Genomic DNA, 12,926 nt, shown 5'->3' with positions numbered 1-12,926 from the left:
GCTTACAGAACAAATAGTTTCTCATGAAACAGTAGTACACATGTTGTTTTATGACATTGGTTAACAACCCCACAACATATTAACCCTCTAAATTCTCAACCTTTCTTTTTTTTGGTGAAAATACACATAGCCAAAGATACACCATTTCACAAATTTCTACATGCACACAGTTCAGTGACATTGACTATGCTCTTCCAATTGTGTTGTTATTCTCACTTAAGATGAAGGCTTACAGAACAAAATAGTTTCTCATTTAACAGTTACTACAAATGTTGCCCTATGACAATGGTTGACAATCTCACAACACATCAACAATATCCTTACTCAGCCTTGGGTTCCCTATCACCAGCTTCCTTGTCTCCTTCTGCCTTCTGGCCCTTGTCACTGTAAGTTCCTTAACTTTTGAAGCCACTGTTTCCTCACCTGTAACAAGGGGATAATAATACTTTCCTAGAAATACAGTGGTGAGGATTCTTGATAATATGCATGAAGCACCTAGCATAGGGCTTGGCACCTGGTAGGAAGTCAGCACATGGCAGCTCATATTAATAATGCAGACTTTAGAGAGTGTTGTGCTTTTATACTCTCATACGGCCTCCTTCCACACTCCCTGCCCTGCCTTTAAAAACATGCTTAAGACTCACCATCTCCTGAAAGGCCTAGCTAACAAACTCTCGAAGTCCTTGGGTCGTACAAACAGTTAACGTGCTTAGCTGCTAACTGAAAATTGGAAGTTTGAGTCCACCCAGAGGCACCTTGGAAGAAAGGCCTGGTGATCTATTTCAGAAAAATTGGCCATTGAAAACTCTATGGAGCACAGCTCTACTCTGACCCACAGAGTCACCATGAGAAGGGGTTGTCATGAGTCAGAGTTGACTCAACGACAACTGTTCCTATTTTTTAAAAAACTCTTTCCCTTGGTGAGGTCCCTGGGTGGCCACAAATGGTTTTGCACTCAACTACTAAGCTAATGGTTGGTGGTTAAACCCAACTGCAGAGCCACGGAAGAAAGGCCTGGTGATCTGCTTCCTTAAAGATTACAGCCAAGAAAACCCTATGGGGTGTAGTTCTACACTGTAACACATGGGGTCGTCGTGAGTTGGAATTGACTTAATGGCAATGGGTTTGGGTTTTTGTTTCCACAGTGACCCTCTCTCCATCTGCTTCCCCTTGTGTGTGTGCACACGTGTGTGTCTATGCGTGTATGCATGCGCTCATGTATTCTCTCCCCCAGCAAGGCGCTCTCTCCACCTGCCTCACTCAGCGCTCAGTCCTCGCAGCTAGCTTCTGAGTCTGTATTTCTCATCATGTATTCCAAGTCACCAGATCACATGGAGACTAGCGTTAAATGCCCATTCCTGGGCCCACTCCAGACCTACTTAATCTGAGTCTTGGCATGGGGGTCCATCCCAGGAATCAGTATTTTAACAAGCACCCAGGAATCAGTATTTTAACAAGCACCCCAGATAATTTTGAAGCTGAGGCAAACTCGGGAAATGCTGCTCCAAGGGTGGGCTTGGGATCCTGCTCTGGCCCTGGTGGGGGCCTGGAGGGTCTGGGGGGTCACGAGTCTCACTGGGGATCACAGTCTCACCTCCTAATCTCCAGGGTCAGCAGCCCGTAGTTGTTCTTGATTCGGTACTTTCCGGCAGGAAAGAGCCGGGGATCGATTCGTACCTCGTTTTTGTACCTGTGGAGACAGAGAGGCCTGTGGCAGCAGGCAGGGTGGTTCCCAGAAAAAAGGATGGAGGTTTCTCTCAGACCTGGATTCTAACTTCATCTTTGTGCTGCTTACTAGCCTACGTGCTGCTTACTAGCCTCAGTTGCCCTCGCCTGTAAAATGGGAGTAATAATAGCACTGACCTCAAAGGGTTGCTGTGAGGATTAAATGGGATAAGGTATGCAAAGCCTTTTCCTGGTGCCCTGCACATTGCAGATGTTCAAGGGTTCATTCCTCATTCTAGGGGGCAGAGAAGAGGGGACCCATAATTAGGAGTACACTCATCCTGGTGGGGGCACCTCCAGGAGTACCCTAGGGATCAGGCCCCAGCTTTTCCCTTCTCTCTGGAGGGTGGTTGCCAAAGAAGGTACCCCAGATCCCTGCCTCCCTTGTCGATACCTCAGGACAGTAGTTCTTTGTCTTGGCTCTCATTAGAATCACCTGAGGAGCCTTTAAAACTCTCCACATTCAAGCTGCATCACAGACCACTTCAGTCACACTCTCTGGGGTGGGACCCAGGTATCAGAATTTTTTAAAGATCCTCAGGGGATTCTCAAGAATGGTCAAGTGGGTCAATCTATGCTGCTGTACTGTGGTTATCCCCTTTTGTTTTCCGCAGACTCTGGGGTCTCCTCCCTGCTGTGCGGACTGGGCAGTGAGGTAGCCTTGCCTCTTTCCACAGCCTGTTAGGCTGGGGTGGGGGTTCTGGAGGGCTAAGGAGTTAGGAGGCCTGGATTCTCGACACAGCTTGCTGTGTGACCTTGAACAAGTCAGTCCCCCTCTCTGGGCCTCTGTGTGCATGAGGGCTTGAATGGATGCCTCTCTCTCTGCCCAGCGGTGTGACTGAGATTGGAGAGGAGGCCTTGGCCAAGAGAGGGTGCCCCAGCCCCAGTGCGCTGCCTTCCTTAGACCTGGCTCCCCCCATGCCCTGTTTGCCTCCATGGCAACCAAACAGAGCCACACCCATGGCCCTCCACACAGCCCCCAGGCTGTGCCCTCTTTGAAAAGGAGCCCAACTAAATGCCCCATGGAAAGGGTGGCATCTAATCTGGATGTCCAATCTCTCCAGATCCCCCAGGCCTGGGGGTTGAGGTCAGGCCCCCCACCCCACACCTGTCAGGAACATTCCAGACACCTCAGCCTGGCAAGCCTCTGCGCTTCACAGAAAAAGCACCAGCTGCAGCTCTGGACACAGTCCAGGCAGCTGGAGGCCTCAGTGCTATCCTGGCCTTTTCCTGGGTCTCAGTGTCCCAACTGTTCAGTCAGGCCCTTGAAGCACCCGCTGTGTGGGTGATCCCAAGTGGAGGCCACTAATAAAATAAGATAATGTAAAATGAGATAACCCAGGTGAGGAGCCCGTCCCAGTGCCTGGCTCTAAGGAGGCTCTCACAAATGTGTGTGATTTTTATTATTTATCTGAATCTTTTTCTCTCTCACATATGTTGGTGTTAGATTTTACTTTTTAAGGATGCTTGGCCTGAGAGATTTATTCTAACTGGCATCAGTTAGAATCACGGCTAGGACCCATTTCTGTGGTGTGAACTTGGCCAGACTAACCAAAACCAGTTGCTGTCGTGTCCATTCTGACTCACGAAGACCCCACGTGTGTCAGAGTAGAAATGTGCTCCATAGCGTTTTCAAAGGCTGATATTTTGGAATTAGATTGCCGGACCTTTCTTCTGAAGTACCTCTGTATGGACTTAAAACTCTAACTTTTTGGTTTGCATGAAAGTGCCTTAACTGTTTGCATCACTCAGGGACTCTGAGGCCAGACTGGACTGTGTTTAATTTGCCCTGTTACTGGCCAGAGACCTAGAAGCCTGGGACACTCGGTTTCTAATACCTCATTCCTCAGCAATTTCCCCTGAGTCCTCCCTGGGCCTGCTGTGGAAGCCTTATCTCATCCCCTGCCCCTGAACGTAAGGACTGTGGGCCTTGGAGTTCTCCATAGCTCTCCATTGTCTCCAGGATTCCTTGGCTTGGCATTCAAGGCCTCCCCATCTGGCCCCAGTCCATCCTTCTAGCAGATTTCCTTTCTCTGCTCCTGCCTTTCCCTCCTGGTAACCGTGGCCCAGACCCCTGGCACCCTTCAGGGGCCTTGGTGTTGCCTGAACACCCTGACATGAGGCCTCCTGCCTTTCCTCATGCCAGCCCCCTTCCCATCTAGGAATATCTTCCAGTCCTTCAAGCTTACCCCTTTCAGGAAGCCTTCCCACCATAAGAAGAAGTCCTTCTTTGGCCCTCCCATGCCAAGTTGCTTCCTTTCTCAGGGACACTGACTCAAGATCACCCAGTCCAGTAATATGAACCCTCTGGGTGCCTGCTAAGTGCTTCTGCGTGTGCCTCAGCCTCTCTCATTAGAGTCAAAGAGACCTGGGGCAGGCTGTGTGTTTGAGTCCTCTCAGCATTGTGCATTCACGAAGTGCTCAGTCATTGCTGAGTGAATGGACTCTCCTGACCAGCCCCGTGAGCCCAGGTCTTCCTCCTGACCTGGGGCTGAGTTTGTACCAGAGCCTGGATGGAATCTCCAGAGGCCAATGCAGGGACGAAGTGTGGCCTTGCCTGAGGTGATTGACCATGGAAAACCAGATCCCAAAGCCAGGAACTCCAGGGGCCACCTGAGTCCCTCCGACAGGAGGTGGGCCTGGCCTTGGCTTCTGCCACTTGTGAGGAGTGTTTAGCTCTCTGTTGTGGCAACCTTGTCGGCAAGGGTGAAAACAAGACCCCCTCCCAGAGGCTTCCATGGAATGCTTTAGACTTGGATCTCAGTGCCAGGAAAGGGAAGGGCGTGGCTGCCAGGCCAGGACAGCTGAGGCAATGACCCTCACTTAGCTCAGGCCGGGGGTTAGAAGCAATCCTCCTATTGAGCACCAGTGTGCAGGCAAGGACTGAGTCCCAGCACCTAGCACAGTACCTGGCACATTTTATTTAATGAATGCCAGCTGGCAACGACTGGTTCAAACGTTAATGCCCTCAAAATGCTGCCTGCCTTGATTGCTCTTGGCCTAAGTGCTTTCTACTTCTCTGACTTCAGAATGTTTTGTGTGCTTTAAGGAAAACATGACTGTAATGATTACTTTCCTACTCTCTAGGCCAATGGGAAGCGTTAGGGGCTGGAGTCAGGAAACCTGAGTCTGAATCCTGGCTCACACTGGCTGTGTGACCTTAGACAAGTCACACTTGATGTCCTCCCCGGTGAAAAGGGGGTAATAGTCCCTACCTCATGAGTGGCCTTGAGGCTCAAATGGGAGAGTGGTGGAAAAGTGCTGGGTCAATTGTAATGTGGGTTCAAGTATAAGATAGTGCTTTTCATTTATGTTTTGGCTTATTTGTGTGTTTGTCTTCTCTCTGCTATTAGACCATAGTCTGTTTATCCCTCAAGGCTTAGCTCATATGTCACCTCCTCTGAGAAGCCTTCCTGAATCTTTCAGCCCAAGGCAGCCATGTCTTCCTCTTTACGTTTACTCCTTTATCTCAGATATCACCCATGAATGTAATTCTCTCTGTATCATTGTTTCTCCTCTGGGCTGAGAGTTCCTTGAGGGTGAGGTCGTGTCCGGTTCATTTCTGTGCCCCAGTGCCCGATTCAGGGCCTGAGACAGATTGCATGCTTGGTAAGTATTTACTAAAATCCCTTCCTAACCTACCAAGAAGCCCTGGTGGTGCAATGGTTAAGCGCTTGGCTACTAACTGAAAGGTCGGTGGTCCAAACCAGTGGGTCTGTGGGAGAAAAGACCCGATGGGGGCAGTTCTACTCTGTCATATAGGGTCTCTGTGAGTTGGAATCTACTCGATGGCACCTCACAACAACAACCGCACCTGCCAAGGTACCTGGCAATGGGCCTTAGACCTGGGGGGATCAATTATATGGATGCACACCTCCTTCTGTGGTCTCCATTGTGCCAGCTCAGGAGAATCCTGCTGCCTCCCTCTGCCCTCCACCAGCAGGGCCTAACCTCTGTGGCTCTGCTTTAGTTACACTCCCAGGAATGGCATCTCTTGCTTTCCCAGTGCTTTTCAAGTTCTAAAGGCATCCACATTGTTGTAGCCCTAAATCCTTACCTCATGTAAGCTGGACAGGAGGTTTAACCCATTTTACAGAGCCGGAAACTGAAGCAGGCCCAGAGAGGTTAAGAGACATGGTTAAGCCCATACACTGGGTTAGTAGAGAGAGCTAGGTATGGAGCATAGGGCTCCCACTCCAGCCCTGAGTTCCTTTTCACTGTAGGACCCCTGCCTCCTGGCCTCCTCTCCTCTTCCCCTACCCCGTGTCCTGCCTCTCATCATCCTCCAACGCTGGAGATATCCAGCCCAGAGCAGCTGTCTCCTATTTCCCCCAGAATGGTATTTTTACAAGCGTTGGCTCCCCAGTGGCCCAGTCTTGCAGCACCAGGCAGCTGGGAGGTGGCTAAGAATAACCCGGGCCTGAGCCTCCCCAGCAGCTGCTGCTCTATTTGGGGAGTGGGCCGAGCTGGTGGATGGGAAGGCTTGGGGTCTGAGGGTCTGCAGCTTTTCTAAGCCATCAAGAACTCCTGGGGGAGGAACAAGGCTCCCAGGAGGGAGGTGTTGGGCTGTAAGGAACTCCCTCTTATGTGACCCTGGAGGAGGACCCCAGAGTGTGGAGGCAAGGCTAGGACCTTCCCTCCTGCACCAGCACTTACCAAGTGACCTGGGGTGGAGGGGAGGCCTTGACGGTACAGGTTAGCAGGACTGTGGTGTTTTCCCAGACAGCGTGGGAGCGCAGAGGGATCCAGAACCAGGGCCCCCGGCCGGAACACAGCTCTCTCAGCTCCTTGCCCTCCCGGACCTTCTCCTCTGTCTGGAGGCACGAAGTGATCTGTGACTCCTGTGAGCCAGGGGACCACCTCTCCCTTATCTTTGCAGCCACCTTGCCCCCTGACGCCCAGCTCTGGAGTTCCCCTTCACCACCAGCTGAGAGGCAGTGTGGCACAGTGGGCAGGACATGGGCTTTGGAACCAGTTAGCCTGGGGTTAAGGCCTAACTCTGCCACTTGCTAGCTGTAGGACCAGAGCAGGTTGCCTAATATCTCTGTGCTTCAGTTTGTTTATCCGTAAAATGGGATGATAACGCTATCCACCCCCCCACTCCCCTGAGGAGTTGTAGGGAGAGTTAAATGAGTTAATATGTGAAAAACGTCAAAACATGCCTGGTCCTAAAAAGCCCCATGTAAATGTTAACTCTTGCTCTCTTGCGCTGGGGAGGGAGTATAAAGAGTGGCTTCAGATTCCTGACATTTGTCAGGAATAGCATTTCCTGAGGGTCTTTTGTGTCCTAGGCATTGGGAAAGTCATTTTACAAACCCAACCTCACTGAATTCCCACCTCAACGCAGAGTTGGTACCACCACACCTATTTCACAGATGAGAAAACAGAGGCTTGGGTAGGCTAAGTCGCTTGCTCAAGGTTACAAGGCTAAAGGTGGTGGCACTGGGGCCCAGGTCAGACTCTTTCCTGGACATCCAGCTGTCTCTTGAGAAGGGGGAAGGGAAGAGGTAGGAGCACAGAGCGAGCATGGGGCACAGGTCCGAGGCCGCTGGCTCTAGTCCATCCCCTCACCTGTCGCCTCAGAGCCTTCCTATCACGTCTCTGGCGCAGCAGCCTGTGGGTCTGTAGGAAGGCGATCTCTGTCTTCTCCCAGTCATTGCCAAAGCCCACGTGCTTCTGCCCGCGCTCCTCTAGCTCCACGGTGGAGCACTGGTGCCTCAGCTGGGCCTCCCTGCGGGTGACAGAGGCCATCAGGGCCTGGACAGGATCTAAGGAGCCTGGGGGGCATCCTGCTAGCTCCATCCCCATGCCCAGCATTGCCAGCTTCTTGAGAACAAGAGCAACTTTGAATTCTTTCTTGCCCCCAAAACACCCAGAAACAGTCTTGCATACAGTAGTTGCTTAATAAACACTTAATAATTGTTACCATTTACAAAGGTCTTTCACAAGCCTTTGTTATCTTGTTTTCCCTACAACCAAGTGAACAGGCATTACTGTCCCCATTTTACAGGCAGAGGACTGAGGCTTTGTGACTTGCTTCAAGTCAGATAGGACCAAGACAGGCCTCCTAGTCCGGGGTGCTGCCCAAAGCCAGCTGCTATGACCTTTAGAGGTCTTGGGGCTGGACTTGGGGCTGGATTGCTTGCCCTTCCTTTCCCTGCTTTAGCCTCCCCCACATGTGATGTCCCTTAGTGAACTGGGGGGCCTCTTCAGCTGCCTTTGGGCATAGTCCCTCACCACTGCCTATGGGCCCACCCAGAGGGTGGTATGGTAGGCTTTGCTGTCAGCCCTGGGCTTCAATCCCGCTAGCCTCTTATTTTAGATGTATAACTTGGGGCAGGTGATTTAAACTCAGTGTGGGAGCCCAGCAGGGAGGCAGGGGACTGGATAGAATGGCCCCTTTCCCAGCCCAGGGCTCTCTGGAAAGGTCACCTGACTTACCAAGACTTCTCTGAGGAGGCCGTCAGAACCAGGGCTGCTGCAAGGGCATAGTCTGCAGCGCTGAACTGATAATCTTCCTCACTGCTCCCGGGAAAAGAGGAGTGAACGGCTCCTGCAGGACTGGTTGGGGATCTGGTGGGGCTCCTGCAGTTGGGGCTACATCTATACACTTCAGCCTCAGGGTGCTAGCAGACAGGGCTGTGTCACTCCCCTCAGACTGGGCTCTTCAGAGGACAGGGCTGTCCCCACTCAGACTGGGGTCTCCAAAGGACAGGGCCATGCCTCCCCTCTCAGGCTAGGGTCTCCAGAGGACAGGGCTGTGTCTCCCCCCCTCAGACTGGGGTCTCCAGAGGACAGGGACGTGCCTCCCCCCTCAGACTGGGGTCTCCAAAGAACAGGGTTGAGTGTCAGTCTCAGATTAGGGGTCCCGGGGGCAGGGCAGGGCTGGGGTGGGGTCCCGCCCTCACACTCCCACCTGCTGCGGAAGGTATGCCTCTGCGCTGAGGAGCCCATTTTCAGGCTCCGCTGCCGTTCCTCCTTCTGCTCCTCCTCCTGGAAGTGTTCCCGCCTGTGGACCTCCATGGTCTGGGGGGGCTGGGGCTGCCCCACACTTCCAGGGTTGTGCGGCAGAGTCATGACTACGAGGGCGACAACCTGCCAGAGCCGAGTTGTGTGGTTATTCCACCAGGTGTCTGCTCATCTCTTCCCCACATGGTCCCTGTAATATCCCTGGGAGGCTTGCAGGGTAGAGGTTCTCTCTTCAGTGGGCAGACAGGGAAACTGAGGCCTGAGAGGGAGAGGATCTGCCTAAGGTGACAGAAGGTGGGGCTTCGAAGTCTGAGACCAGCCTATTCACCACCCCACACACCCTCCAGCTGGGTGGTCAGAACCCGTACTTGGCCTTGGCCCTGACTTTCAACGGCAGCCCTGCCCTCACCTCGCCATGTGACCTTGGGCAAGGCCTTCCCTTTTCTGGTGTGTTGAACACTGTAATGTCTAACGACTGTCTGTAATCCCAAATGGGCTGGTGTCCTCACTCTTCCTGAGTATGCCATGCTCAGTCCTACCTCTGAGCCTTTGCCACTCTTGTTTCCTCAACTGGAAAACCCTTCCCCTCCTCCTGGATCATTTCACTCTATTCATACTTCAAAGCCTAACCTAAGAATGTTTAAGTTAGTGCAGTGGTTAACCATGGGGACTCTGGGTCCGGCCTGCTGGGTGTGATTCTACCTCCTCTGCTTACCAATGTATGACCATGGACAAGATTCTCTGACTGGGTTTCCTCATCTGTAAACTGGATCTACAGATCTCCCAGGGTGATTGTAAAAGTTATATGAGTGCTTGGTGTATGGTAAGTATTACATAAGTGTTAGGCATTAACATTGTTTTTCTAAGAAGCCTTGCTGAAAAGCTAATGTCACCTAGCACTTTCTCTTCTCTAGTCTCTTTTGTACTTTTTATCTGCTCTCTACAATTTAACTCTGATTCAGAAATATCTCCTCTTGCTATTTAATTATTTCGTAACTCTGCATCCTGACTCCTCAACAAGATCATAAGGTTTACCATAAGCAAACTAAAAGAAACAACAGTGAACACTTACTGTGTGCCAGACCCTGTGATAGAGTTTTCAAACACATTATCCCCAATCCCTAGGATAGCTCAAGGGACAAGTGCACAGTTATTACCCCGTTTTACTGATGAGGAGGTGAAGGCTCAGGAGGGGGAGCTGCTTGCCCAAGGTTGTCCAGCTGGTTGATGGTGGAGCCAAGACTGGCACCCAGAGCTGTCCAACACTTGAGCCCTCTTGACCTCTATGTTACACATCTACCTGGGGGCCAGGCCTTGGCCGAGTAGAGACAGAGGTGAGCCAATGACTTTTCTTCTCCCAAGGGGATCACAGCCTTACTCCTTTGTATTCCTGAGGCTCAGGTCTAGGCCCCCAGATGGCGCCCTGTAGGGTTGGATCAGATTGATCTGGATGAGGCTCAGGAATCAGGTAACAGGTCTGTGGATGTGGAGAGGCCAGTGAGGAGGGTGGGAAGCAGTGTGCTAGCTGGCTTTGGGATTTTGCATCAAGTTCTTTCCCAGATCTGGGCCTCAGTGTCACTGCTGGGTCTCTGAGGGTCCCTCTGATGCTAAAGTTCTACTACTCTTGATGGAATTACTGGAATGGCTTTCCTGCCTCCTCCAGCTGGGAGTCTGGTTGGCAGGCCCCTGACTGGGAGAACACTTGCCAGGGCTGGACCTTACGCAGACCCTGGGAGCCAAGAAGGAAAAGAAGAGGAAGCTACTCTTGCCTGCCTCTAGGAGGCTCAGCTCTGCCCTGGCCCTACCTCTCCCAAAAGGCCTCTGGAGTGGAGTGGTGGTGTGAGTGTGTGTGTGTGTGTGTGTTTACGCGCGCACATAGATTGTGTTCTGAGCTGGGCGTGAAGACATCTGGTGACCATTTCTCAGTCCATGACCTGGGAAGGGGCCTACCAGCCTCATCAGAGATCTCCTAGCCCAGAAGGGACCTGTTGTGAGATATCAGGGGGCTAAGGCCACCCTGGGACAAACTCATTGGGCATTTACTCCTTTGAGTTCCTAGAAGTTTGCTCCCATTGGGTGTCCACAGGTAGACACCAAGAAAGAGAGAATGGATGACCGCAGTGTTAGCCAGACCAAGGACTGCTCCCAAAGCCACCTGGGCTGCTGCTGCTGACAATCTCAGCTGACCACGATGGGACAGCTTCTCAAGAGGGAAGAGGGTCTCCCGGCCCCCAGATTATGACCACCCTGCTCACGGCTGCTCTCCCCTCCTCACAGCCTGAGAGGAGTGCCGCTGGCACCAGGTTGGGCAGAGGCAGAGGGAGGCTTTCTCCCAGCTCTCCTGGGACAAAGAGGCCCTGGCTCCAGCAGCTGAGGGTTAACTTTCCTGTGCGTCAGCCTCTGGCTCATCACCTTCCCCACCCCCTCCCCCCAATGCCCTAGTCCCCGATTAGCACAGCGGGTCCTGGGCCTGGCTCCTCCTTGACCTCCGGGGCCTCCAGCAGCCAGACCCCCCGGCAGTAGTGGATGAGCCATCGGTTCTTTTTAAAGCATGACTGATGCTCGGGATTAAGCAGGGACAGGTTTGCAGCCTCCCTGCCCTTTCCCCCATGACCAGGGTATTCTCTTCCCAGAATGCTGTGTGTGAGTGCCGGGTAGGGGGATCGGTGGGCTGTATGTTCGGAGAGGAAACACCCCCTTGCCCTTTTCTGGGGGTTCAAAGCCCTGGACCAGAGGTCCTGCCAACCTCCTCCAATTTCCTCTCAAGCTTCCATCTGCTGTCCCATCCTGGCCCTCCACAGGCACCCCTGACTGAGAAGCGGTGAAGGGGCAAGGGGGCCACTCTCCTTCCTCAGGTGGGAAAGAGAAAGGCAGACAGGCTGTGTGATGACCAAGGTTCTGCAGAGAATCGGTGGCAGAGAAGCTCTGTGCAGTGGGCGGGGGAGTCTATCTGTACACGCAGGGACCCTTTCTTAGTCAACACGTCACCAGCTTCCAAGAGGCCAGAACTGTAGTTGAGGCATCTCCTTTCCCCTCCCCAGGCCTCCATTCCTGTCAGTGAGCCCGGGCACAGGATGGGCTCCCTTCCTGCTCCAAGAATCAGGCTCTGAGGGGCTTGTTCTCTGTCTCTGCCTGCCAGTTGGCCAGGCGGGGCTCAGCCAGCACTGCTTTAAGTTCACTGGGCCTGCCAATTCCCGCCCCATCACAGGAGAGACCCCAGTTCCCAAGGTGTCCCCAGATATCTTGTTTTGCAGTTTTCATACATGGAGGACTCAGTTTGGAAGAGCGACACGGAACAGTGGGAAGGGGCAGGGGCTCCTAGGGCCCCCTCCTATTGTCACTCGGGTTGCGACTTCAGCAAATGTATGCTTTCTCTTTCCAAATCTCTCAGGTCCCTTTCCCAACACACACACACACAAACACACACACACACACACACACACAGAGAGAGAGAGAGAAATCTCTTCCCAATGGAAAGCTCAGGGTCCCACTTTCTGGGGGTCCCTCCCCACCCCTGATCCCAGGGGGTGACTCACAGAAGCAGCTGTGCCTACTAAGGAGTCTCTAGGGAGAAGGTTCCAAAGATGAAGGAAGGGGTCCTTGGTCTCTTCTCGCCCTCGGTTCAGCGGGGACTGGGACAAGAATGTGATCCTGGAGCCTGCACGGGTCTTAAATATAGCAGTGCTGAGACAGTGCAGTGACAATAGATGAGAACTATGATGGGAGGGGAGAAGAGAGGGACTGTCCCCTCCTTCCAGCATTGCTCAGGCAGCAGGAACAGGTGGAGCTGTCTCCTCCCCCTGCCCCCAGCCTCCCTGCAATCTGCTCCTTCTCTCAGCTTGAGCCCTTCTGCACAACTCCACCACCAGCCCTCATTAAACGGGAAAGAATAGAATAGCTCAAACTTGGTTGTATGGATGGCAGATTAAACAACAACAACAAAAAAAACCAAACAAAAACCAAACATATTGCTGTTGAGTCAATTCTGACTCATGGTGACCCCACGTGTTACAAAGTAGAACTGCTCCATAGGGTTCTCTTGTCTGTAATCTTTACAGAAACAGATCGCAAGGGCTTTCTCTTGTGGTGCTGCTGGATGGGTTTGAACTGCCAACGTTTTGGGTAGTAGTTGAGTGCTTAACCGGTGGCGCCACCTAGAGATCTTGAGGTGGAGATAAGGAGTGGTTTTTCCAGTTGCTGGTAGTTCTGATCTTAATCCTCCCCACCACCCG

At 52.5% G+C, this 12,926-nt stretch overlaps 1 protein-coding gene across 1 annotated transcript in view; it reads right to left on the bottom strand.

Annotated features, from left to right (window-relative positions):
* The window catches only part of MYOM3 (myomesin 3), a 56,919-nt gene extending 48,117 nt beyond the window's left edge, over positions 1–8,802 (bottom strand). The window contains exons 1-5 of the mRNA XM_004377260.1: positions 8,642–8,802; positions 8,167–8,247; positions 7,297–7,456; positions 6,382–6,539; positions 1,595–1,690 (exon numbers count right to left, since the gene is read on the bottom strand). Coding sequence (XP_004377317.1) covers positions 1,595–1,690; positions 6,382–6,539; positions 7,297–7,456; positions 8,167–8,247; positions 8,642–8,802 — 656 coding nt within the window. The remainder of the gene's footprint in view (positions 1–1,594; positions 1,691–6,381; positions 6,540–7,296; positions 7,457–8,166; positions 8,248–8,641) is intronic.
* Positions 8,803–12,926: the final 4,124 nt, after the last annotated feature.

The sequence above is a fragment of the Trichechus manatus genome, unplaced genomic scaffold (genome assembly GCF_000243295.1).
Source record: "Trichechus manatus latirostris isolate Lorelei unplaced genomic scaffold, TriManLat1.0 scaffold00048, whole genome shotgun sequence".
In the NCBI taxonomy this organism is placed as follows: Eukaryota; Metazoa; Chordata; class Mammalia; order Sirenia; family Trichechidae; genus Trichechus; species Trichechus manatus.
This window is presented reverse-complemented; position numbering and strand designations above follow the sequence as displayed.